This window comes from Lepisma saccharinum, chromosome 7 (genome assembly GCF_977018435.1).
Source record: "Lepisma saccharinum chromosome 7, izLepSacc3.1, whole genome shotgun sequence".
In the NCBI taxonomy this organism is placed as follows: domain Eukaryota; kingdom Metazoa; phylum Arthropoda; class Insecta; order Zygentoma; family Lepismatidae; genus Lepisma; species Lepisma saccharinum.
The window spans coordinates 94997310-95021713 of NC_139235.1; the positions used below are offsets into that span (position 1 = coordinate 94997310).

At 37.5% G+C, this 24404-nt stretch overlaps 1 protein-coding gene and 1 non-coding gene across 2 annotated transcripts in view; both read left to right on the top strand.

Annotated features, from left to right (window-relative positions):
• Positions 1–310: 310 nt before the first annotated feature.
• On the top strand, positions 311–385 carry TRNAT-UGU (transfer RNA threonine (anticodon UGU)). The gene has a single exon. It is a non-coding gene; the product is annotated as a tRNA-Thr (tRNA).
• Positions 386–3134: 2749 nt separating this feature from the next.
• LOC145990042 (beta-1,3-glucosyltransferase) overlaps positions 3135–24404 on the top strand; it is a 190806-nt gene continuing 169536 nt past the window's right edge. Inside the window, exon 1 of the mRNA XM_083125675.1 lies at positions 3135–3262. Coding sequence (XP_082981801.1) covers positions 3250–3262 — 13 coding nt within the window. The 5' untranslated portion in view covers positions 3135–3249. The remainder of the gene's footprint in view (positions 3263–24404) is intronic.

The window sequence follows — 24404 nt, forward strand, 5'->3', positions numbered from 1 at the left end:
AACAGGAGGCCAGTCCAGAGAAGTTGCTGCTCGACGCCGGACTACACCAGAAAATACCTCTGAGTAAGGTAAATGGACTTCACTTTATTTTGACTTAGCCTAAATCTTGGATAGTCTCCAGCAGAGATATTAGGGAATTAGCTAGTTTAGGATAGAAACATAGTAATACTCTAACAAATGTAAGAACTCTGTCTAATAAATCATAAGATACATGATAGTGTTTTATATTTTAAAGTCCTTAAGTGTTGTAGCTACATACCCCATGTAACGACCCTCACGCTCCAAGGGACCGTTACAAAACTTAATAATAGCCTCCCCCATGGCGCAGTGGTAGCGTCCTTGCCTTGTAATCAAGGGGTCCCGGGTTCGATACCCGGTGGAGGCACAAGTGGTTCGGATCCCACTTTAAACTGTAGGTCCAGTCCCGATTAGCCATACTGTGCATAAAGTGGACTTAAAACACCAACTCAACAACAACAAAACTTAATAATAGAATATTAATGATGACAATGTAATCCAAGAAGTCATTGATCAATCAAGGGATTCCTATTTGTTTGGCAGGTGTCAAAACATGTATTTCAATTCACACAATATTTTGCAAAACGTTTAACATAACAAGAAGGCAAACATTGTCTGTAATGATGCAAGAGTCTCCCAATTTGATTTTTCTTGCATAATGCAACACAATGGTGTTGTTGGATTCTCATTAGATTCCTTTGTGCGTAAAAATCATGCAAACTGGAAACTAGAGGAAATCATTATGAAGCATGATTTATAAAGGGCTTCCTTAATCAGCTCTGCAGAGAGGCCCAAAGCTGTTGGTACATATTAATCGTCTATTAACATTATCGACCTGTAAATATCAAGTATATACAGTTCCTATTAGCCTATTTATGTTAAACTTTATATTCTTTGTCAATCTGAAAAGGCCATTATCGAAATATTGCTATTTGATGTTGCTCTAAGTTTTTTTTGTTCGCTTCGGTTTCAAGATATGATCCCTTTTCTCAGGGGCGGCGCGTGCCTTTTCAGTCAGGCAGGGCACATTTTTCTTTTGGGTGGGGGGGGGCAGTTTACCTCTATATTCCTCTTTAAGGTTTTTGAGGGGAGTTCCTTGATATGGAGTAAGTAAATTGTTCGAACAATTTGGAATAAAATTAACATTCTGATCAAGATATCTCTCCAAAGAGCATTAAATACTCACTACGTAGGAATACGAAAAATCAGCAACATATGGAACAAATTTCATGAATAAAAAAAAATTGAATACTGACGTCGGAACCCTATACGCTTGCAGTAACTAAACTTTGGGTAGATACTGGAATGATTAGAAAAATGTTACACTGCAGTTTCTCTTCATTGTCAATGAATTGAAAGGCGTAGATATTAAAGTTTCTACATGATTCAATGTCATATTCACCAAGTATCCACTAATATCAATGACTAACTAGGAAGATGATGCAGCGTTAAGTTCAGTTACAACACTTTACATTGGCTATGTACCCCCAAAAAGTTCGTTTATACTTACGAAGATATTCTGCATGTCAAGTTGCTGGAACACAGACACAATTACACAAATAAATAAACACGTACAGTAACTATAAAATCGCGAAAAACTAATTATTTCATAAGCGACCAATACGCACAGACGGAACGCAACGCAAACTCACACACTAACTCAAATCCAAATCCATATTACAATGGGAAGAAAGGAGGATCTTTTTGAAAATACGAGGGACTAGTTTGTGCAATAAAAAGTGTTGTCAACTTTTCAGGTCGCCGGAACAAGCGCGAAGAAAAGCATTCGAGGGATTTTTTTCTATCTTATTGCTGCAGGCTGGAAGAACGAATGAACTGCCTGCCAAGCGTTGGAAACACTGAACGGTGAACGAGGCAAACATGAATGGGCAGGGCACCTCGTTCTCTGCCCAGAGACGGCTACGAATTTTGCGCTTTTCCATTGTGAGGGAACCGTCCCTTGCCTATGCTGTAAATGTTTGGATCAGTCAGTGACGTCACGTCTCCGGGGCAGAGCCGAGATTGGACTCTCTCCAACAGGACGGAGAAATATATTAACCTCGCACAGGGTGCATACCCTGTAAGTCTGGTTGCAGCAACGTAGGGGTTGAGGGAAAAAAAAAACAAAAAAAATATTTACGCGTATATACCGATCGTCTCTTCAGATAAACTTTTTATGTTAAAATTGTTGTGGGGCAGTGCCCTAGTTGCCCTTTATGTAGCATCGCCACTGCCTTTTCTGTTACTTATCTCTTTTGGGAGAGGGGCAAGTGCCTCTGTGTACCCTGCTATATCTGCCAATGCGACACAATATATTAAAAATTTGCCCCCTCTAGGATTGACTTCGCCCCCCCCCCCCCCTACAAAAAATTCCTGACTAAGGGCCTGGGAGCGATTTTACAATACAGGGAATTTCTCCATTTTGTTTGAAATTCGGCATACTCACTAATTTTGGCCCCCTAATCACGAATCTGCAGTCAAAATTTGGCGCTCACACGTGGAAATAGCAAAATAATCGAAATTAAGTTCTTATTTCCACACCCTCGATTTCCGAATTTCCCGCCGGTTCCGGGCTCCGCCCCTGGGGTAATCGACCTACCGCCCCCAACCGCTATCGCGGCCCCGCCTATATCTATAGACTCCCTGTTAAGGGCACGTTAGAAAGTGGCCGGATTCACCTGCCCCCAAATAAGCGCCAAATTTATACGTGAGCGCCAAATTTTAAGTGCAGATTCGTGATTAGGAGACCCAAATTAGTAAGTAACCGAAAATTCAAACAAATTGGAGAAATTCCCTGTATTGTTAAATTATACCAGGGCCTGTAGCCTATGCCTCTTTCTTCAGCTTTTACCGTCATTGCAATTAGCGATTTCTTGGGGTGGGCTCAAGGAAAATTGCCACCGCCCTCTTGCTATTCCCCATAGACATACTAGTCCCAGTCCAGTTACATTCCTCCATGAACCTCTTTGATTTACCGAATACAGATATTAGACCGCCTCCTTGTAGTCCCCCCGATAACGACGCGCGTTCTTAAAATACATCAGGAAATCTGGCAGAAATTGTATGTCAATAAAGAGGGAAAACGTTTTCACCATCACTTTCATTGAATGTAAACAGCGGGGTTTGTATGATATTTACGATAATATTTTATGTGTTTTATTTTTCAAATCAGTTACTTGTGATGTTGTTAAGAACGTGACGCGTAATTTCTCTTTTTTTTGGAAGTTCAAAATGTCAACATCAGGTAAGTGAAATATAGAAGTCTAATAGCAGCATTATTATGTAACCAAATGCCGGACGAGTAGAGTTTAGATTTCAAAATACAACTAAAATAGCAGCGGCCCAAGTTCCTTTTGTTTTATTGAGATTTCATCATGCTACGAATGCAATTTTTACATGGTTCGATTTCGATGTACGTCTGTTAACATATACTGCTGAGTTTAAGCGATTACTTAAGGTTTTTGTTCAATATATGCTTTCGTGGTTAGGTTAGGCAGGTTAGGGGTAAGAGTCTAGTTTACGTCCTTTTCATAAGGAATACGTGTCATATATCGTTGAAAATGTTATTGTATAAGGAATTCAACAAACTAAATCCCGGTTACAGTAGTATAAGCCGGAGACACATTAGACTCGTTTGTTTTCAAATAAGAATCATTGCTACTTACCTCATATGCATAGCGGAAGATTTTTCAAGCTGGAAATCACTTTTTTTCCCCATGAAAAAAGCGTTATTTTTAACATTATAATCATTTATTGGTCGTTGCTAATTCGGCGGGCAAATTTTGACTCACGTTGTCTATCGTCAGCTGATATGCAGTATGGTCAGCTGATGTGCAGTGTTTCAAAACTTATGAACCGATAAATGCCGCACAAACTATTCACAAAAGGTTTTTAAGCTAAAATTGAGGCTAGACTCTACTTTACGTCCTTATCTGCATGGTGATTGCTTCTTTGCGTTCGCCCTGCACGATCGTGGTGCGGCACCCGGCATCTCTTCGGGTAAGTACCTTTTTCTTTTTACACTTTCTGTTCACGATAGCCCCACTATCCATTCACGGGGTCGAGGTATGCCTACGAGGTTAGGTTAGGCCTGTTAGGTTAGGTTCCATTAGCACTCATTTCACCCCTAAATATGTGCTTCATCATCTAAAAAATTCCTCAGTACGTTCAATTGCGCATATCCGGACAACATCAGTTTTTCTCGATTTACTCCTTCAATAAATTTTTGCTCACTTTGAGATTTACGTTGTTGAATTCCTTATAAAATAAGCTTTCCAACGATATATGACACGTATTCCTTATGAAAAGGACGTAAACTACAGTCTTAAAAAAAACAAAAAAAAACGCTCACACGTCATCTTGTCAAACTTCCGCGTGGTTGCTACACTGTGAGGGGGTTACATAACCGAACGCACGGAACATTTGATTCACGTAGTCCATGGTAATGGTGGCATGAGCTATCGTACAACGGAGATGCATGATTGACGAAAAATACCTTATTTACAGGCAAAATACGTTGCACGATTCTAAAAAACAATTTCCCCGGCTTCAGAAAGTCCTCAAGAACGCAGTTCCGTAAGTACTTTCTTGTCTTTTCTTCTGTAAATTTTAAGAAATCCGTCTCCGGCTTATACTACTGTTACCGAATCGAGAAAAACCGATGTTGTCCGGATATGCGTGATTGAACGTACTGAGGACATTATTCGATGATGAAGCACATATTTAGGGGTGAAATGAGTGCTAATGGAACCTAACCTAACCTCGTAGGCATACCTCGTTCCAGTGAATGGTTAGTGACAGAAATTGTAAAAAGAAAGACTTACTTACTCAACGGATGCCGGAGCGCCGGCTGTCTGCTAGCACGGTTTTGTAAACGGGCAAGAAGGACGTAAACTAGACTCTGGCCAGTTTAGGTTTGGTTCCCGTAGCATTAAAATAAAGTCTCTAAATGCATTCTACTAAGGTTTCGATTTACTTCTACATTCATTCCCACGCTTCTATGATATTTACTGTCGCTTGTCGACAGAGAATATCCTGTCCATGAGAAGTGCGTAATGTAATTTTCAAGTTGTATTTTTTTTCAACTTAAATTACTTTTTTCCAGAGTCTATACCGCGTTTGGTAGATCCTGTCTCGTTTCCCGCATTTGCTGGTTTCTAGCAGATGCCACGCGGCGTTGCCGCTGTAGACTGAGTGAACCACACGTTGGGTAAAGCCGAAGCCAGTCTGCGCATAAGATACGCTGGAATGTACAAATTAAATATCACACTAATCATCACCACGCTTACAAAACAAGCTTCTTGCAGGCACAAACAAAACACTTGGTAGTTAGACCACAATGTGGCAACAGCGATTGCGTAAGCGCCTCTCTTCTGGTTGCCATTCGCTCCTCGCTGCCCAGCAGACGACTTTTTCCTCATTTCTCAATGGCACAGAAACTGTCGAGCGATCGCTAGCACAGGAAACGGGACAGGTTTGAACAAACACAGTATAAACAGTGCTCATTACTTTAAGGAAGGTTCAAATTTCGTGTGACAATGATTTCCAAAATTCTACGATAATTAGTCTTTGTGCTAGGAGAAATCATAAAACAATCGGAACCGTTACCTAGAGTCTGCATTTAGAGTTCTTAATATTTTGATCTTTAACATGAGGAGACATATTTTGTGTTTCGCATAGTTCGTACTTACCAATTGTGTATTGCGGAACATAGTTCAAGGTGCCATTATGCTTTTTACACAAAACCAAACACAAATTTTCACATACAGAGTGATTTTTTTATATTCATTTCTCCGCTTCCGTAACACACAATATGGCAGGTACATCTTGACTCACGTTGTGGGTATGGAGTGTTTCCAACCTTCTTCACCGAAAAATACCTACTATCGTGTTCGTCACGTGTGCAAATTGTACATTATGCACGGGTAGCTGACGGATAGCCCCACAAACCATTTCCAATAAGGTTAGGCAAGCATAGACAAAAAAAAAAGGGGTTGGAAACACTGACAGGGCCTTACGTCATCAAACATACGCAGCATGCAGTTCATGTAGCGAAAGCAATGCCACTTGTGCGTCGGTGAGATATTTCTCTTGAAAAATACGTGATTTCCCAGTCAAATAGATTCCACGATGAAAGAAAATACCTCGACGAACGTTGGAAATCTTAGAGAAACTCATTTCCGTAAGTAGTTTCTTCTGTAAAAATGAAGAAATGTGTCTCCGATATAACGAACTGTTACCTTGATTTCATGCAACATGTATGAAGTATGACTATACTCTATCCCCAGAATCTGTGGAGCAGCGCCCCACATAGCGACAGAGAAGGGGTAAATGGAGTGGGTAGAATGAAGCAGTACACGCTGCTGCGAAGGCTGGTAACTGCAGTCACTTTCCCCTCTCCACACAACCCCGTTCCCTCTCATGTGTTCATTGGTGGAGCCGTCTCATGTCACTACCTGCCCATAGACTCATTTTCATTCGCTTCCTCCAGAGATACCCGGAACAGAGTATGGGATTGCCAACCATCCTGGAATCGGACTCACTCTTCTTTAAACATGATGACCAATTTTTCTCAAATACAATGTGAGACCAATCCATCAAGTTATGTTGCAACTAAAAAAAATGCAACTCAAAAGCTTTGCATTTATGGCGGTTATCATAAATAGAAAGTGTGTGATTTTACCTTTTACCTCTCCTAAGCTATGAAATATTATTTTATAAGTTTTACTGCAAAATTGCAGACCAATTATATCTCTAAAATAACTTAGTTTCATTCCTTGTACTCTGAAAATAAATTCTAGACCATTAAAAAAAAAAACATTGTAGAGCATATCATAGAGCCTGCAACATGTGGAAAATACGTTTTTCATCCACCATCTTGAAACAAATTGTTCAATTTTGTTCACACGTTTTTTAGCTGCAGAAATAATTTTACCTAAATGATTCTAAATTTACAGCAGTTATCATCCATCATCTTTAAATAGATGACTTATCCTTCTCTGTCCATCCACCCTAACTCATGCTCCTCCTAAATCATGCACCATATTTTGATAATTTTATTGTCAAATTATAGTGCAAGTAGGATAATGCTGCTGTAAGTTTCGTACACAAAGCTAACATTGTGGTAATTATGAAGATACACGACTTGCATGGCTACAGAGCTCCTAACCAGACATAAATAACATTTTACTGCATAGGCAAGCAACCCATTAGGGTGAGAAATGACAAAAATCATGTAGAGAGTGTTCCAATTTAATTATGTCACAATTAACGACATTTCAATAAAATGTACTCAATTCTCCCTTGTAATGTATAAACATGCAAAAATTTCTTGTATCAATTCATCATCACAGTTGAAACTATGATGTGCAACTATGGTTTCCCCCCACATAAGGAAGTGACTGATAACCAAAGTGCTCCCACATTTCAAAATTATAAGCTTTGTTCAAGTATGCTGCATCAATAAATGCAAATGTTTTATCTAAAAATTTCTGATACTTTTTCTTTTTTGTTTCTTGGATATATGATCTTTTTTTTGTGTTAAATGTTCATTTCTGGCATAATTTGAGGAAAACAACATGAAAAAACCCACTATGACTTGTACTACATTCACTATTTTTAGTATTATAAGCTCTGATAAGCCTTTTCTTTACAAGTTTTCCAAAAAAAATTACAATCTTAGAACCTCCCAAGTATTTAAAGCAATAGGGGAGACTGGGGTAATTAGAACAGGAAACAGCCTGTAGAAGTTCCACTGTAAATTACTCAGAAAGTTACTGATGAATTTTTTAAAAATTTCTACCATTTAAAAGGACATCTTTTGTATATTTTTGAAAAAAATAATGACCATACCTGCATTGCAAATACTCGTCCAAAAAAAAAAAAATTGTCATGACACCGTAAAATTGTTCCAATTACCCCATTTGGGGTTAATGGAACATAAGTTAGAAATTTCAACTGAATAGCTTTAGATTGCTGTTGGGGTAATACGAACATCATATATAAATGTCCCATTTACCCTGCAAATTTGAACACAATAGCTCTACTTCTTCTGGAGTTATCAATGCTTGTTTAAATAAAATCCCAAATTAACGTCTTTTTTCATAAAGTTCAATTTCCCAGCTGTGAAGCAAACATGTGTGAATGAAAATCAGTGTTCTATGGTTTATTTGAAAGGTTACAGGCCATTCTACAATGTAGTAAAGAAAAACTTCTAATAGTTACATGTACAATCTAGTATACCCAAGCAAAATCAAGCAAATTACGCAATGTTCTAATAACCCCTTTGCAGAAATTTTTGGGGTAGTAAGAACTTTGCGTATAAATACCAGGCAAATTGCCCATAGACAACCAAACTCACATGAAAAGATGTGTGCCCTTATGTTTTATTATAGGGGTGAAGAAAATTTTGCAAGGGTTCTTTCATTCACATCCAGTATATGCAGAAGCAGAGAAACACCAAGCATGCGTCACATCATTTTTTGCAGGTGTATAATAAAAGTCAAATAAAACTTACTTTTGTGTAGTTATTCCAATAACAAATTTTCTGCATGGAGGTTTAGTGTAGGTACATAGGTATGAAATGTTATTTCACCAGTCTTTTCGTTTTAAATTATTCTACACTAACATGATCCAATAACCCCATGTTCTAATTACCCCGGTTTCCCCTAATTTACAACATTTTCTGAAAAAACCCACGTGGGGAAAACTGGGCTGGGTCCACCCTGGCCAACCCTTGTTTGCTGTGTCATTCGTTTACTGCTTCTGCTGCTACTACATCACATTGGGTGGAAGGGGTATTATGTCCCTAAATGCTTTTATTGTTAGGTTAGGTTTATGGCTGTTAGTTAATTAAGGATCCCTAAATCCTTTACTTGTTAGATTAGGTAGGCCAGGTTTAGGGCTCTCATCATTAAAAAAGTGCCCAAAATGCTTCCAATGCCTGATAACGAACGTAATATTGAGGCTCAAGCATGAATCCTTCGATTGATTGAGTTGGTGTTTTAAGTCCATTTTATCCATAGTGTAGCTAATCGGGACTGGGCCTACAGTTTAAAGTTGGATCCGAATCACCAGGTATTGAACCCGGGATCCCTTTATTACAAGGTGATGATGCTACCACTGCGCCATCGGGGAGACCCCATGAATCCTTCGAACCTTGCATGAAAATCAGGGTGGGTACTTTAGTATTATACAGACTACCTGGCTAGGTTAGATTAAATTATATTGCCCTCGCAAACATGATTTTGTCGATCCTGAAACTGGGGCTAAACCTAACCTAACCAGGTAGTCCGTATAATACTAAAGTACCAAAATCAGCCATCGTGTCATGAGATGACCATAAACCAAGAATAGATGCTCAACATAAGCTTCTTTTCAAATTATGATTTCTAAAGTAAATAATACTTTACCTTTTAGCACATTTCATCTGCTGATGATGTGTCAACACTTCAGTGGTGTCTTTGTTTGTCATGAAAACAATCTTTGACTGAGTGTGTAGCCACTAGAGTGCTTCAGCTAGAGTATTTCACTCGAGTGCCCTATAGTTTGCACTGACGATGCTAGAAAGCATACGGAATTGAGTGTTCTTTGCTCGCCATGACGTCACATGCAAGTAAGGCTCAGCCAGGCAAAATCAGTAGCATACGCTCAAAGCAGTAGTATGACCATCATGTGTCTGCGGTAGTGAGCCCTCAAATGTGAACCATAAAGTGAAAGACGCAGTGAAATTAAAAGTTACGTGAATCTAGTCATCATTCCATGTTAGAGCATAGTTTAGTTTGGCTTACTAATACACAGTGATATATGAAATTGAAATAGATGATTGTAGGCTAAAACTGCCTAGGCGGACATTATATATGTATGTAAAGAGGTTTTCTTGAGACATCAACCAGGTGATTTCCAGATAGGCTTTCTAGCTTTCAAGAACATCACTCTCATCTTGAATCCCTGAAGATGAGAGGGTCATTAGCTAGCTCTCAAAAGCTAGGAAGCCTATCCAGAAATCACCTGATGTTCTGAGAAACCTCTTTAATATTTGCTGCCTGGAAAGCTTCAAAAGAATTATTTCATTGTGTGTACGTTTCTACGATTATTATCCCATTAAAATGATGTTCGATAGTAATTTTGCAACGTCCTGCAGTTGGACACCAGTCACAAAGTTAGTCCGCTGCTCCTTGTGTCGGAAACATGAGACTCTTTGTAACTCATCAGGGCATGCTGGGTACAAATAAAAACAGAACATGGTTTTCAAAGTTAGACACAGTTTTATAATCACTTATATTTCCTATCGTATGTGGACTTACAAGCAATGTACAGATTTACTCACGTTTCTTTGCTTTGCCTGAAGAGGTGAAGAGAACAATTCTTACAGCATTTCATATCACTAACACACAACTTCATATGGTATTAACATTGGACAAAACAAATTAAAATACATGAAAGTTTCTGCAAGTAATCAATATTTCATGGTATTGCCAAAAAGAAACTAAATTAATGCAAACCAATAACATTGTTTTGGCATTCCATTTCCCGTTACCACGTTCCCGTTGATTCCCCTACCTTCTTTTGTTTTCCAACACTGTCCGTTGTTAGTTGAAAATACTCGGGCAGGTTCATACACTTCCTCTGCCGTGATGGAAAAGTGATGCCAACACTAGTAGATTATGACGCATTTCAAAACATATGTACAAGTTCCAACAACAACTTTACCGGTCTAAATATAGTTGTCTGTGATATTCTGAACATTATTTGAAATAACAAATATTTTTAAAATATAAAACTTTAAACACTGAGGTTCATTACAATTTATTATTTCGCAGAATATGATTATCCTTTTCTGTAGTGAACAATGATGTACAGGTATTTGTTGTGTTGTGATATTATATTTTGAATTGCTTAGACATGTCTGCCAGCATGTGCATCTTGTGTTCCATTTTACGTTTTGGTCTGTAGATATTACATACTCTCATACATATCATATTTGGATCTTACATAGTAATATGCAGAGTTGATATGGAGTAGTTTCTTTCCATGTGTGGGTTTTTTAGTTTACATTGCTGCTTATTAAGCTCTGTAATAGAGGACAACCTTGCACGTCTACCAATCATTGCGAACGTGGTACACCCAAGGGTGGGTATGGTGACCAGGACAGTTCCGTTTGAGAGGTGTGTCCCGGTCGTCCCATTGATATTGTTATAAAACAACTGTTTGCCTTGTTTTATAAAAGTCTAGGAATTATCTTGAAAACCAAGTCTAAATTAGAGAGACATTTCATGCTAAAAATATGTATATTGTTTTGTACGTGTGTGTTCCGTTATTTATAGAGCAGTGAATGAACATGGCCAAGAAGTGTACATGTAGTTTCAATACGGAATTGCAACAAGAATTTAGAGTTTCAGCATCTTGACACAAACTCAAAAGACATATCTCGCGTTGTGTGTCAAGATATTTGGGGAAAGGTTTTCAGGAAAATTTATGAACTGTAGGTGAAGGATAAAGTTGATTTCAAGAAGATTAGTTCTTCAGATAAATACTTCTGGCACTCCTCAACTTCACCGTAGGACTAACGTCAGATCAGAATGGACCAGGAACACTATGTAAGTCATACTGAGATTATAATAATTGATATTTTTTGACAACGGGAGTTCATATTTCAGTTATTGTTTATGGATCCATTCTTTAATAAATAATAACAATAATTTTATAATTAGACCTAACTGATTTTTCAGGATCTCCTTGGGATGTCCCGTTTTGGAGTCAAAATATTATGGTCACTAGGGGGTGGGAGACTCGGAACAATTATGAGTGATCTAAAATGGTCCCATACAGGACTCTAGTAGTCTGTGTGTCTCATCGTCTGTACTGAACTGGCCACCAAGAGCCTCTTTCAGGAGTCCAAACACATCAAATCACTTGGTATTAGGTGAAGGTGTAGGATGAGGTACATATTCTAAATGCAGATCTATTGGTTTCTTGAGAATAACATGAGCTATGTGGAGCCGGGCATTAAAATTATGTTGTTTTGTCCTGGTTTCAGCTGGTTCTGAACCAGATCATAGTTTGCCTTCATAATAATAATAATAATAATAATTACCAGTGGGATAACAGCCTGTGAGAGCTAGTGCCTACCTACCAAATGTCGGCCTCACACACACCAGAGGTGGAAGATCATCCAACTAGTTATGAGGTGATGTGTGGTCATCTTGTCGAACCCCCAGTCGTCGTAGTTTTTCTCTGACAAGGCTACTCATTCCTAGCTCCCCAATTTTCTCATGATGGTGGGTGACCTATGGTGTAAAAACCTATATCCTTTCTAATGACGAAGCTTTGTGGATTTCCGTAAAGCCGACTTTTTGACCTGAAGAAGGGGGCAGTTGCCACCGAAACGTTGTCTTTGACAAGTATATACTCACTGTATGTAAGTAAATAACAAATTTTGATTTTATGCTTATATATGATAGTGAGTAAGTCCCATGCATCCAAAATATGAATTCCATTATCACTAAACTGTAAATAAACATGGTAGCTGATATTTTTCAAACTATCATCAAAAAAATCTTCAAAATTCAGCACAAAGACTATAAAAATATTGAAGTTAATGTTTTAAGTTATAATTATGGAGTACATCCAGAATATTTTATTTTCACTGGAAGAAAAGTTACTGAAATTATTATAGTTTCATTAACACATTCAACAAACATTATCATAGTAGTTACAGTATCAGAAACAGAAAAATGTATATTTACATATATTTTTTATTTGCTTTAATCAAACTGTTCATATATTTTACAGGACCGATTACTAGAAAAAGTCTTCTTATAAAAGCATATATCTATATGTATGGTGCCAAAAACCATACAAGCAATTTTAAGAGTGTTTTTTTTTTCAAAAAATTAAAAATTCAACAAAAATATTTATTTTTTAAAAAATAAAAATTATAATTTTTATCCACCCTGATCTTAGACAACACGGCCACAGTGCAGGACCAGTTTGATTTACTGTTAATATTAAATGCCCTGGACATGTAGTGTTTCACATTTAGGCCTTTAGAGTCCTAGAAGCAGTAGCAGCCAGCGGCTACTATGATGGGTAGTACCAATGTGATCGAGAAATTGAAAGAACAAAAACTTCTCAATGCCCTCTCCCCTGCCCCTCCTTGTGGTTGCGCCACTGACCAAGATGTTTAACTTTTAATTTATCCTCGTTTGGTAACGTGGAAAACAGTGTGTGTAATAAGTAACAAAGCACTAATCCAATTAATCTTCACTCACTAACCTATATTTTATACACTACAAAACACTTCCCTAAAAACACAATTACAGGAGGAAGGGAAAAACAAATCCTCTCACCTTCTCCTCCCCCATGCACACGTATTCCAACTGGACGTCGAAAATATCCTAGACAATTGTTGTAAAGGAAATGTCAAGGAAACTCGCATCACCATAGGATTTTTTACATTATAAAAAATATAAAAGTTTAGATGGCCTTTCGGACGCATCTATCTTACATCTAAATGTTCATTCAACTTTGGATAAATACTACGTTACGTTCGTTTTTTTCAGAATTAGGCAGAAAAGTAGATAGTACCTTTCTCACGAATAACTTCCCAAAGGTCTTACAAATCAGTCATATTTAGCGATTTATCTCTAAAGGTGACAGCTATGTCCCTCCTCGTGCCAAGTGAAAGCGGGCTCAGCTGGTGTCTTATGACTACCCCCTTCCCCTCCCACCACCTTCTTCCACGCTGAGACTTCTTCAACACACTGCACATGTGTCAACTTGGTTAGGCCAGCTATTGGATGGCTCGACCTTTGCCTCGCGAGGATACGAAACAGCTGGCGATGCCGCGTGGAGGTTGGGGCGGTCGTCAGCTTGACCTATTGGGAGATTAGAATCTCCTTGTATGTAAATTATAAATGTATTAATTTAACAATACTTTGGCGAGGTATGAGTTTCTTCTGAGGGTAGTGCCATGGCACGGCAGCTCTGCCCTTTGAGCCGCCGCTGCCTAGAAGTGTGTAAGCATAAACAGAGGTAGACAAATATAGGGTACCCAGTCACAATGGTGCCTGAAAATTTCCACCTCAATCCTGAATTTTCAAATCAGCTCTAAGAACATAAAAAGGTAAAGTGCTCCCCTGTGCATAGCACCATGCCATGAAGGCGTATAGGGGGTGTGGTATTTTTAAAAATATTTTGAGTTCGCTTATGGCAATTTCCATTACCTTTCTTTAAACAATGCACGTAATATGAGTTTTTTACTGTTTGTGTGTTTTGTGTATAATTAAATCAGAATAATAAACATGCCATTATAGTTTTTTCACCGTTGCTAGACAAATTTCAAAATGTGCAGCGATATAGTGGGGTTGGCAACATATTTTAATGTATTGCCTAGTTATTCATGCTGTTACCTTCTTTAGGAAGGCCAGTAAGGCACAAGAATTAATTTTAATCAAATCTTATATTTATTAATAAATTAAATGTTTTAAGATCACATTTCAAAAACGTTTAGCCTTATCTTAGTTTGAGTCATGACTTTTTTAGCCTGTATTTAAAAAAATCAGGCTCCTGAGGAAAAGGGGCTGGTGCCTGAATTATTTTTTGTTTGTTTTATCTACCCTCGAGCATAAATTTGCCAGCTGACTAAATGGTATGAAAATTGTTGTTTCAGTGAGGAAGAATTTCATCACTGTTTGCCTCACTTAGTCGTTTGCTGAAAGTAGTGAACCAACATTTATCACTAGTTACACCACTGTGTAGAAAGTCGCCTCTTCAGCATCATAGGTTCGTAAGAGTGTTTCGCAGCTTCTTCAGTTTGAGGGTGAGTTGTTTTGGCTCCCACCGAGCAGTACTGTGTACTGCGGTACATCGTGAATGAAGTAACATTCAGAGACATGACTTACATTCAATTGCCATGTCATCTCATCAGTTGTTACCCATCTGTTTTAGTGTATCGTCATTTCACTGCAACAATAGTGTCAAGCATAGTCATAATATGAGACTGGCTGGAGCAACATGCAGCAGCCAGATATGACACCTCTCTCTTAAACTCCTTGTGCCCTTCACAAACCTGACAAAGCAAAAGACACATGTCACCATATTGCCTCTTCATACGTCGAAGAATATCTGCTGGTTTATCACCATCATTGGTACCAAAAATCGGCTATCTAAAGCAGCTCCTCTCTTGTGGGTGGATGCTTTCAAGATAAGCAGCCATCTTGAATGGCATTTGCTGATGTCATATTTGACATCAGGCGCTTGGCTTGTGCACGCTGGTGACTCAAGTGCAATGACACATGGATGTATATGAAGTAGGGATTTGACGAAGCTGAAAATTTACCTATGCCGATGTACTTACCAATAATTTTTGGAACCGATACCGATGCCGATATTTAACCAATTCCGATACATAAGATTATTAAACAGAAATGGAATGTTATTTTCAGCATGACCAAAATAAATTTGCTATGTACATTTCTATTGCATATCATATGTATATACATATATATTCTCAAGAGTGTGAATGTACATTAGCATTTACAAAATGTTATGTGAATCTTTAAGAAGAACATGGATTCTCAAGAGATTATTAAACATTAGTACACAAGCAGTTCTTTGAAATGCAAAATTAATTCCTGTTCTGCCAGATTCAACTTCAGAAACACAAGATTTGGAAGCACTTCAGGAAGTAACCTACTTCTTCCCTTATCTCAAATCTGTTCAGCAACACTGAACACTCAATCACTGAATACTGATGCAGTAGGCATGCCCAAGTATTTTCTCAGGATTTGCTTCAGGTTTGAATATTCATTTTTGAATTTCCAATACAACAGCAGATCCTGGTTCAGCAATGTACTGTTTTATTTCCGATGTATAGTTAGGTTGATCCTCTGAATGAGTTTGCAATAATTTTATTACAAAAACTCTACAGTAATGACGAATCATAACCAAATTTTCAATAAATCTTACAAAACTAGAATATAAAACTTATTAGAAGGTAAAAACTCTAGTATACTCTGTACCGGTTTAAATATCGGATTTTTGCCGATTCCGATACCGATGTGTCAATTTCGGCCGATTTTCATACATCTGTAATCGGCTTCGGCACATCCCTAATATGAAGGACATATATGTATCCTGTATTCACACCTGACATTTATTTAAGTATCGTCGGAATGGGCACTGCTACTAAAGGAAATCCATGCATAATTTGAGAGTATAAATTTCTCCCCATGTTGCAATTGGAAGCTGTTTCTAATGTTGATTATTAAGCTAGATACCATGTTTTAAAAATATGATGAATAAATATTTACAGAATCCCATGTATTCCTTATGGATAGACAACTTCAAATTCAAGTTACAGCTAAACAAATGGGAGTTTCGACTCTTTCTAGTGCAAGTATCATCTTCAATGGATCCTCTACCCGATCATGTTTTATTCTGCCATTGGAAGTTTGATATTCTCAAGAAAACTAAGAGAATAATTCTCTCATAAGCGTAATGCATTTCTCCTTGCCTCCTACAGCCATCCCAGCAGTGTTGCCAAACCTGATGTGCATAAAAGAGCTAAATTTCACCTTAAACTGAGCTAAAGTTGAATTTCAAGGAGCTACGAAGGCTGGATAGAGTGCCTCACATGGTAATTTTAGTTGTCAAGGGTCTGGGGAGCATTGCTATTACCGGTAATTTTAAAGTGATGACAATCTATTCTTAGTTTTCACCATCTAGATCTGACTGCATCACCCATCTCAATAATCCACCGATGGTCGTATGGCATCAAAAATAAGAGATTACCGGATAATAATATTGTCATCTTCACCTCAGCCCAAGGTGCTTTATAAATGTTGCTGGGGAGGTACGAGGGGTGGGGCCATGCAGTCAATATAATAATATCATGTCACGTACAAAATGTATATGCATGGCAAAAGTTTGTCTATCGGGGCCGGGGCTAGTGATGGCATCATAGTGGGCAGGGAGCGGATGCCACAGTTCACAGCCAAACGAGTGCACGAAAGACTCAGATCTGACCCCAAAAGAGCCAAGTTGGCAACAGTGCTCCCAAGCTGCCTCAGAGAGAAGAACCTCGGGGAAATTATCACTCTTGCACTTAAATTCATAAATAATAGAAAATGATTACAAAAAACTATGTCACATGGCAATTAAAAATGAGACATTTTGGTTAATATTTGTTTTTAAAATGCCTTCTACAAGACTTATTTTCTGTAGAGTCACCCACCTAAAAACTATCTCAAATCCATGAACATGATATTTGGTCTAGGAATTAATTCGTGCGGTTGTTACGCACACATTGAAGCTGTAGTTCAAACACAAAATACATAAATACCTTAAGAAAAATATTGTCCATCGCGAGCCACCACTTTCGCCCATCTGTCAGGCAAGTTACGGATTCCGTGGTGAAAGAAGTCCTCATCCTTTGAAGCGATCCAGTCAGAGACCCATTTTTCGATATCTTCTGAAGAAGTGAACCGCTGTCCAATCAAATCGTTATTCATGCAATCGAACAAGTAGTAGTCCGAAGGAGCAACGTCTGGTGAATACGGCGGGTGGGGTAAAACTTCCCATCCGACATTTTCTAAATAGGTTTTGACTGGTTTGCGACATGTGGACGAGCATTATCATGTTGAAAAATAAGTTTATCATGTCTGTTCTCCCATTCTGGTCGTTTCCTGGCCAGAGCTTGCTTCAAACGCATTAATTGTCATCGATAACGTTCTCCATTAATAGTTTCACCCGGTTGCAGCAGCTCATAGTAGACCACACTTTTCATATCCCACCATATGAACAGGATAACCTTTGCACAGTGAATATCTCGTTTCGGTTGTGATGGACCTGGTTCACTTGGCTTCACCCAGGCCTTTTTTCGTTTCGGGTTCTCGTAATGGATCCACTTCTTATCGCCAGTAACAATGCGATTCAAAAATCCCTTTCTTTTCTGTCTTTGAAGCAGCAATTCGCAAATGGTTTTTCGTCTTTCAACGTCTCTGTCTTTCAATTCATGTGGAACCCAATGTGACATCTTTTGAATCATTCCCATGGCTTTGAGGCATTTGGAAACTGTTGTTTGATCAACGCCTAATGCTTCTGCAAGTTCTTCCTTGCGTTTGACACGAATCCTGATCGAGCAATGCTCTCAATTCTTCGTCTTCAATTTGTGTTGGCTGTCCAGGTCGCTCTTGGTCTTCCAGGCCGAAATCACCACTTCTAAACCGTGCAAACCACTTCTGACACGTTTGCTCAGCTAGCGCATGGTCACCATACACTTCCACCAAAATACGATGACTTTCGGAAGCACTTTTCTGCATGTTAAAAGTAATGAAGCAGAACACCCCGCAAAAACACTTTATCTGGCACGAACTGCGCCATGTTCAGTTGACTACAAAATGCTGTTGTTGACGCGTCAATCAACTGCCCTATACTAGGAACGATGCACGCTGACACGAGTTTTCAACGCATGTGTGGATACACGGAACTGTGGGACGATACGCTCGTTATGCCATCTCTTGTCCAGGCGCACGAATTAATTCCTAGACCAAATAAATTAAGCATATTCTTTTAACATGTTATTTCAGTGTCTTCAGACTTTTACAAAGGTTTAGTGTTTCTACATCTTGCATATTGGTGAAAAGTCTTACATTATTAACGTGTTATTCCATACCAAATCATCCAATGCTTGTTGCATGACCATTTTAGAAAAACATCATTGTGGTACGTACATACATTTGTACAAGTTTCTAGATATCAAAACCAACGTTCTCCTTCTCTTCCAAAAATAAATACTACAGTAACTACAGAGGCCAATTACAATACTTTTGCATGTTTGCAAACCCCTCATGGAATCACCACAGGTAGGAATGGTACTGAAACAATACATTTTTGATAAAACCATAGAAGTTTATTCATGTGAGAACTGTTGAACAATATCTTCTGTGCAAATGATACAGTTTGTGCTTACTCAGTTTATATGGTGCAGAATAACATTACTAGGGAGTGGATTTTGAGGTAAAAGCATATTTTTTCTGTTGCTTCACAATAGAACAGCTGGTAGGAGTGTTGACCATAATGCAATGTAATGTGTGAAGTCTTATCACAGATTAACAAGATTGTTTACTTCCTATCTCTCCTTTGTAATCTGTGCGTATACCAAAAAAGGGCATGTGGAGCCACCCTACGGCGCCTTTGAAACTTAAAGCATTGTCATAGCAACCTCTTTGCCAATCACATCTTATCTTGGCAGTGACAGTTGAATGCGTCTCAGTGCAATGATCCGCTCACCCCACCCTTCCATTCCTGCTTTTATTTTCTGCTAATAATTCGGACATATCTCATAAGGTCGTATTATTTATTTTATTTAAGTGTATAAAAATGTTCTACAAGGATAAATACCATTGTTCAGTTAATGCATGTTACGTTTGAATGATTTCTACATCTAAGTTACGAGATATACAGAATTAATAGCCCAGAAGCACAACATAGGAAAATAATTACAAGTTCCTGAAATTCCAGCACGTAAATCATTCTGTTGTGCATGAAATATGGTCCATGTATTATCTGTGGTAATAAGTATTCTTATTTCGTATTCTCCCTATTATGTATTGCTTTTCTGACATTTTGGGCAAATCGCGATTGTAACTTGTGTAAACTCTACATTGATTACTTTGTTCGTAGATCAATGCATTTTACCTCCTCCCTCGTCGTTGTTTGTTATTTAGCGTCGCATTTTTCCACTTTTAGGCTAATTGCGACGATGCTATGAAAACTTGATGACACAAAGAAAGCTCTAACCAGGATTCGAACCCAGGACCCCTGCATTAACTGAACAATGGTATTTATCATTGTAGAACATTTTTATGCACTTAAATAAAATAAATAGTATGACCTTACGAGATATGTCCAAATTATTAGCGGAAAATATAATCAGGAATGGAAGGGTGGGGTGAGCCTATCATTGCGCTACCCAAAGTGTTCTAAAGGGTGCTCAAGCCATCTTGCAACATTTCCCAAATTGTCTCTTTCTCTTCATAACAATTGCTGCACAGTTTGACGTGGGCGGCAAACTGCAGGATACAGCACACTTAATATCAGCAACTGTTTCTGGTGCCATCACTGAATGTCTAGTATTGTAGGGGGATCGGCTGTAATTTTCTCCCTTGTGTACCATATTCAGTCATAAGATGTAGACACTTGTGATTTATCAATGTAGAAAATTCCATTCATCTGTCTGTGGACTCATAAAACGAAATACAAATGCATGCACTTTCTCTGCAATTGATATCAGTGAAGTACCCATTTGAAGCTGAATATGCCAGGGAAACAAAAGACAGGATTGGAAGGTTTTTGTCTCAGGAAATAAGAATAAAACATAAAACGTATTATTAAAAACTACTGATGGAACATTTAACTTTAAGGCAAGGGTTTGAGATCAAGAGGATTCTTCCTTGTATACTTTGAAGTGTACAAAATGGTCATACATTCTGATGCACCCTAAAATTTTATCTCGTTCATTCAATCATTCATTTCAAACATCTTACTTGCTATTCCGAATGTAAATTATATTAACATTAAATATACATGGAATGTAGAATAAAAGACTGAAATAAGTCTTAAAAATCCTAGATCAATTAATTTCCACTGTATTCAATGCTACCATAATACTGTTAATGAAAGTCCATCAAATAAACCATTTACAACTCACTATGGTGAAATGTTCTATTTCTTGTGGAATTCTCAGAAACTTTCCCAAAGAAAATAACAATTTCACAGTAAATGCACTACACTTTATGAGTTGTTAATGATTCTGTAGAAAAGTATAACATATATTATTGCTAATGAAAGGGATAATAAACACATTGTTATACAGGTACATGTATTTTTTGAAACATTAGCAATTATTATACTTTGCTAAACATATGACAATGCATTGAAGTCCTCCAAACTTCTTTATAAAAATATAAGACTTTAAACAGAACAGTAAAAGTTTAAAATCATATTTTAAATAATCTTAAAGTAACTTGCAGCATCCTATTTAAATTCCTACAAAATTTTCAACACATGAAAAGCATGAAAATAACCTCCAAAATTGTAAGATTGAATGATTCAGATCATATCACTACCTCTTTTGAGAATTTAGAAGAAAACAGTATATGCTAGCATCCCACTGGGGCAAATGTTGGTGAAGCAATTGAAGGCAGCATTGACGACGTTCACAATCCACAATGCAATGTACTTACTTGGTTCTACATCTGGGAATGCATCATGCACGAACTTGTTTCTTGCACTCCACATACTCTTTATTCTTTAAAAGTTTTGTGAATAACATCTTTTTGCCATATTTCTTTCCATCCATATCAGAACTGTAAGAGAAAATAAATTATTTTAGAAACATGTAATTATACAACATAATGCAACAAGATTTACATATTTTCCATTCTTTTGTCATTCAAAAAAGATATTTTCCATGGTGCATAGTCATTTGTGATCTAAGGAAAAAGCTTGCCATCACAAAGAAAATATACTTAGAGGAACATCCGTGTACTGGATCATTGTTAGTTTATGTTGAATTAAGACCATACAAGAATAGCCATGTATAAAATGAAAGATGGTCCATTATATTGGGGGAAAATGTTACTTGCTTGTAAATATTTTATTTAATGTAGTATGTTCAATTTCTTCATAGTTACTCAATTTTTACATTATTTCTCATTGTAAGTTACATTCTTTGCTTGGAACCATAAAGTGTGGGACAATGCAAATACAAAATTTACTGTTATTGTAGAAGAGGGCCATTGAACTAAATTCCCGAACCTACTCAGCAGTTATGTCCCACTGAACCTTACTACCTAACCTAACTGAAGCCAAAAAAGAAACAAGTTTGGCTTACAATAGCCCCGTCTAGTTCGCTGCACTTTTTCACTCTCTTTGCACTAAACTGTCTAGTTGGTTATACGGTGCAACACCAACTCGTGTACTTCGTCGATTTGGTGTCAAGTAGTACATTTGGTGTCTGCAGCATTTTCATTATGTTCTGGAGCGGTGTAGCATGCGGTGTATGGTCATGTGGTGCATGCTAACTAATCATTGAATGTTTAAAGCAGCAGACAGGCATTTGTTGAATTTTCTAAACTAGTTGGTCGAAGAGCATTTCCTTGCACCAACCTGACACCGGGGTACACCTGCACTACACTGAGTGTCAACAAGTGCAGCGAACTAGACGGGTCTAACGTAACTTGGGTTCTACACCAGAGAGTTAAATATAGTAAGATGCAACATGAATCTGAAGGAAATATGGGAACTGTACGTTTGGACTAAAGCTGAATCGAATTCTATTCATGTAGGTATATAAGTAAGCCTAAGCATTTGCAAACTTTCCATGATCTGTTAAAATTTATAATGTTTTCAATGTGGAAACAAAAAATCGAAAGCAGTGATTAGGAGCACGAGTAATCACACAACATACGTTTCAATACATCATTAGTACTCGCACATTACAATTTTCTGCATCTTTAACATGGACAAATTGTTTTTCTGAACTTTAAAATTATTTCAATGGTGATTTCCATTATCCACGATGCCTTCCTTCTCCTGTGAAACTTGTAAATATCGTTACATTATACAATCTGCACCATTACCCGTTCACATATACACTATTAATCAACATATGATATGATCCCGTGTGTCATTCTACTTAAATAAAACAATACCAAAACCGAATTATTATCTTTGACAACTTTTCCCAATAAATAAAATCATTTTTACACTGTAAATACACAGGTCCCACATAAGAGTGATAACCTTTCAAGATTTCCTTTATAAAGATCAGCTCTGGATTCCCTTCTTGGATTAGAACGACGCACAGTATAGCACATTTTAGTTGTAATTTTTATTTTGAGTAATTCTTGAAGCTTTATATTTCAAGTTCGTCGATTTATCAATCGACATCACATTCGTATGTGACGTCCATGATGGAACGATGTTACGTGACATCATGTATAAATAAACAGTGACTGCAAAATACGATTGTTCTTATACATGTTTAAGAAGCGAAAGGCGAGGAATAAAATATAAAATCACGGCCAATTGATTATTATTGATTAATAGAGACTTAAACTAAATTTTTAATGAGAAATTTAGGATTTAGCGACTTCGTTAGTGCACAGACAAATGAATTCTGAAATTTACACTGGGGGAACAATTTTTTTCTCATTTTCTGTTGCATTAGATTTTTTTAACTGTTTCCGACTAATTTTTCAACGCTGATTTCAAATGGTATTGGTTTTCCTGTACATGCTCTAGTTATCATGCAATTTGAAACTTTGACTTTTGCGGAAATGGACATCCATTGGTATTTACACTGGGGATAGGTTCACAACGACACTTAGATCTGCCCTAGTCACAGATGATAACACACCCTTTTCTGTTTTTTTTAATCTAATAATGGCTTCTTCAAGTAAACATAAGAAAAAAGCTGAGTTATTAGCCTCCAGGTTACAAGAAAAGTATTCTGCACTGCTGACCAAATAGTCATATTTCCGAAAGCAGAACCAGATTTTTGTGGATTTTTTTTTCAGAAGACAAAATACTTTTTTTACTGCCATGATATCCCAGGTCTTCTAAGCCAGTTGGATGTTATCTCGTATAGTCCAAAAATGACTATTATATTTTGATAACTAACAGAGTGAATGTTTATGGAGCTGTTTCAATTGGTACTCAGTGCAGTTGCCATAACATAATCACATACAACTTGCTATTGACTTACTCAAATATCACAAACACAACTGGATCATTTTGTGTAGATCTCAAACTTTTCAGCTCCCTGCTTGAACAGCAGAATGGCTTCACGAAGTATCCATGCTCGAGAGTAATACGAGTCATTCCATATGAAATCAACACAGCTCACAACCTCACCAACTCCGATTTTCATGAAATTTGGGGAGTTGAAACGGTGCATGGAACTTAGTAACTATGAATTTGTTTTAGTTTTGTTTGTCTTGTAATTGTTAAATTATTCAAGGTCAAAGTTTGCATAAATTGCCCTTTTTGAGCCCGCTTAGCTATACTAAATGTGCTGTAACTCTGCCCCTATTTGGACTAGGAAGCTAAAATAAAGCTTATTGTACAGGGAATTGTATAAGCTTTCCAGTAATATATAACAAGCCTACTTTTGGATAAAAATATAATTTTGTCACATGACCTTGACCTTTGACCTTGAATATCTCAAAACATGTCATCACCAAAAATCGTGAAAAAAATATATTTGGTCCCTCATGCCATACTCTAAAACATATGAAAAAATCATTCTGGGACTGCAATGGGATCAGTAGATACAAAATAATATGTGTAACTATGTGACTGATAAAAGCCTCATTACA